At 38.6% G+C, this 2,500-nt stretch overlaps 1 protein-coding gene across 2 annotated transcripts in view; it reads left to right on the top strand.

Moving 5' to 3' along the window:
- LOC137999074 (uncharacterized) overlaps positions 1-598 on the top strand; it is a 13,178-nt gene extending 12,580 nt beyond the window's left edge. The window contains exon 7 of one of the 2 annotated variants that reach the window (XM_068844907.1): positions 26-598. In XM_068844907.1, coding sequence (XP_068701008.1) covers positions 26-173 — 148 coding nt within the window. In that variant the 3' untranslated portion in view covers positions 174-598. The remainder of the gene's footprint in view (positions 1-25) is intronic. The other variant, XM_068844906.1, reaches the window with a different exon arrangement.
- Positions 599-2,500: the final 1,902 nt, after the last annotated feature.

Raw genomic sequence — 2,500 nt, 5'->3', positions numbered from 1 at the left:
GCAGTGACTCTTTTTGTATCTTCAGGTCGAACTTCCCATCATCATCGCTTCCGTTTCCCTTTCCGTTGTTCAGAAGCTGTATGGCTGAGACATACACCACACATTCCTTTGTTTCCACGGAAGGACATCACTTGAATATCTCAGCTATTGCTACATGCTCCTGCCAAGATTAAAACTGAGATGATCCGAATAGCGCGAACTTCCTTCTTAACCCTGTAGTAACAATTGAACCATCCTATGTGTTCCAGTTTATAGTGAAAGATTATACATACGTAGCTCCAGTAAAGGTACGCTATTTGTAGAGACAAAATACCGAAGCAATCGATGTTTTTGAGTGAAAAAAAAAAAAAGCAAACAAAAACGATTGACCAATCCTACCATGACCCGCATTCGACTCAATTATACAAGCGTTAGGACTTGGGATGGTTTTTCATTGAAAAACCCTTTTGGATTGCCATTTTTTCCCTAGTGTTATAAGTAAAGTATTTAATATGCATGTAGTTGTATTGGAAGTAGTACTGTTTTTAAAACATTTGCCTGTATTGTGTGATGTAACTGATATTGCAGCAAATAAAGAAAATTTAAAAGAAAAAGAAGACAGTTTCACTTAGGTTGTAGTAGTTGTTATGGTTTTAGTTTTACTTAATGACACTTTTGGCGTCAGAAATAGCAATAAATTGATAATTGACAACAAAGACCATCAAGGCAGTGCCTTTATCACTGACTTCCGTCAAGTTCTTGGATGTATACCCGCGATAACGGATATATTTAGTTGGAACACTTAACAAGAGGTCTAGAATTTTTTTGTCACATCCATGTGAAGTCACTGTGAATTGAGTTTTGAATGTTTTCCCCTAGAGATACCTTTGACTTTGGGGTCCAAGTAGAGTAGGCACAAAAAACAAAGCGAAAGAAGAAGAAGGGGAATAGAACCTAATTGCCCCCAGTCCCTCTTGTGCGCCTCTGCCTTCTTGGCATAGAAGTATTCATTTTTGTGAGCCGACGATCTGTTATTTTGAAGCTCACCAAGTGCCTAATTGTTCCTGTTTGTCTTAATTATTAATGACTTAACGGGTCTTAACGGAACCATTCCACCATACTTGCTGGTTAGCGGACTCAATATAAAGAAATAACCTACCCGATTACTTCCACATTCAAAACTTCAAATCAGTACCCGTTTTTTCACAAGCTCGACCTTAGCTTTAATATAACGCGCCGCTGTGACAATTGTGGAATTGAGCCAAGGTGGTCTTATGTGCAAGCCGAGTAGCTTTCCATGAAAAACGAGAAGTTAAGAAATTAAACCGACAGATAAGCAATCAGGGCAAACTCGATTAAATCCTGACATTCTGAGAAAAATTGCATTACCACGGGTCAACGGTTTTTACTGAAAAGGCAACCTCCGTACATATTTCATACTCAAAATCTGTATAAAATTGCAGGTATCTATCTACATGTTGTCGAAATAATAGTCTGATTTCCCGTTTACTTTTGTGCTTTCAGATTGGAGCATCTACGAAACTTGGTGACGAAACAGCTGTCGATCACTGAAGTTGCGAGAGATGGCTTTAATCTTTCATTTCTTGGTATTTTTAGGTCTTTTGGGTTACTCTACTTGAAGAAAGCACATTCCCATTAGGAATTAAGAGTAAAAGCAGTGAATGGTACTGAATACGCAAAAGCGGCTGGATTTAGGTTCACTCTGCAGCTACGGTTGAAATCATGCATAGGCGATATTACTCCGGTTCGAAGAATAGAGCGACTTTCGTATGACCTTGAAAAAGTGTTCACAATTCGTTTCACGGACCAATGCTTGGCAAGATTAAGACAAACATTCTCCTTGTTCCCGCCAAGGAAACTCCTAATATGGGCAGTAAACAGTCCGGTTGCCTAATCAAACTCTAATCACATTACTGCATTTCAAATGACGTCAAAGCAAAACTTTCCAGAGATTTACAGGGGGTGGTCCAAGTTCGCTAAGCCAATTAAAATTCGCACTCTTTTGTTTTTGTTCGATAAGCCAATTAAATGTTTTGCCTTTTTGTTCCGTTTTTATGTTTGTTTTTCATGGTCATGAAAGAATTTTTAAGATTGAAAAAATCAACTACTGAATATCAAAATAGTGCTCAATTGTGTGCCATTCACACAAATATAGGTTAAATAGATCGGAGTGTGGATTGATTAAGGAATCGTGGCCATGAGATCGATCATCTGGTTACTTCCGGTACTATTTCACCGAAATCGTAACTACCTCCAAGGCATTCGTTTTCTAGGAAAAGAATGCAACTTTCCCAGTTGAACCGTCACATATATACTTTCTCGCTACTTGAGTGCTCAGCAGACCGTTGTTAACCGTCTTAGCTTTCTCGTTTTCACTTTCACTGCTTCAGATAGCCAAAATGTCATCGATGTCGTTGGTAGAGAATACGATAACTGGAATATCTATCTACGATATCTTTCTCATGAAGATGCAGGAATGCATTAGCTACCGAGACAGCAA

Source organism: Montipora foliosa, chromosome 4 (assembly GCF_036669935.1).
Source record: "Montipora foliosa isolate CH-2021 chromosome 4, ASM3666993v2, whole genome shotgun sequence".
Classification (NCBI taxonomy): Eukaryota; Metazoa; Cnidaria; class Anthozoa; order Scleractinia; family Acroporidae; genus Montipora; species Montipora foliosa.
The sequence above is the reverse complement of the archived record's forward strand: the minus strand, read 5'-3'. Positions and strand labels throughout refer to the sequence as shown.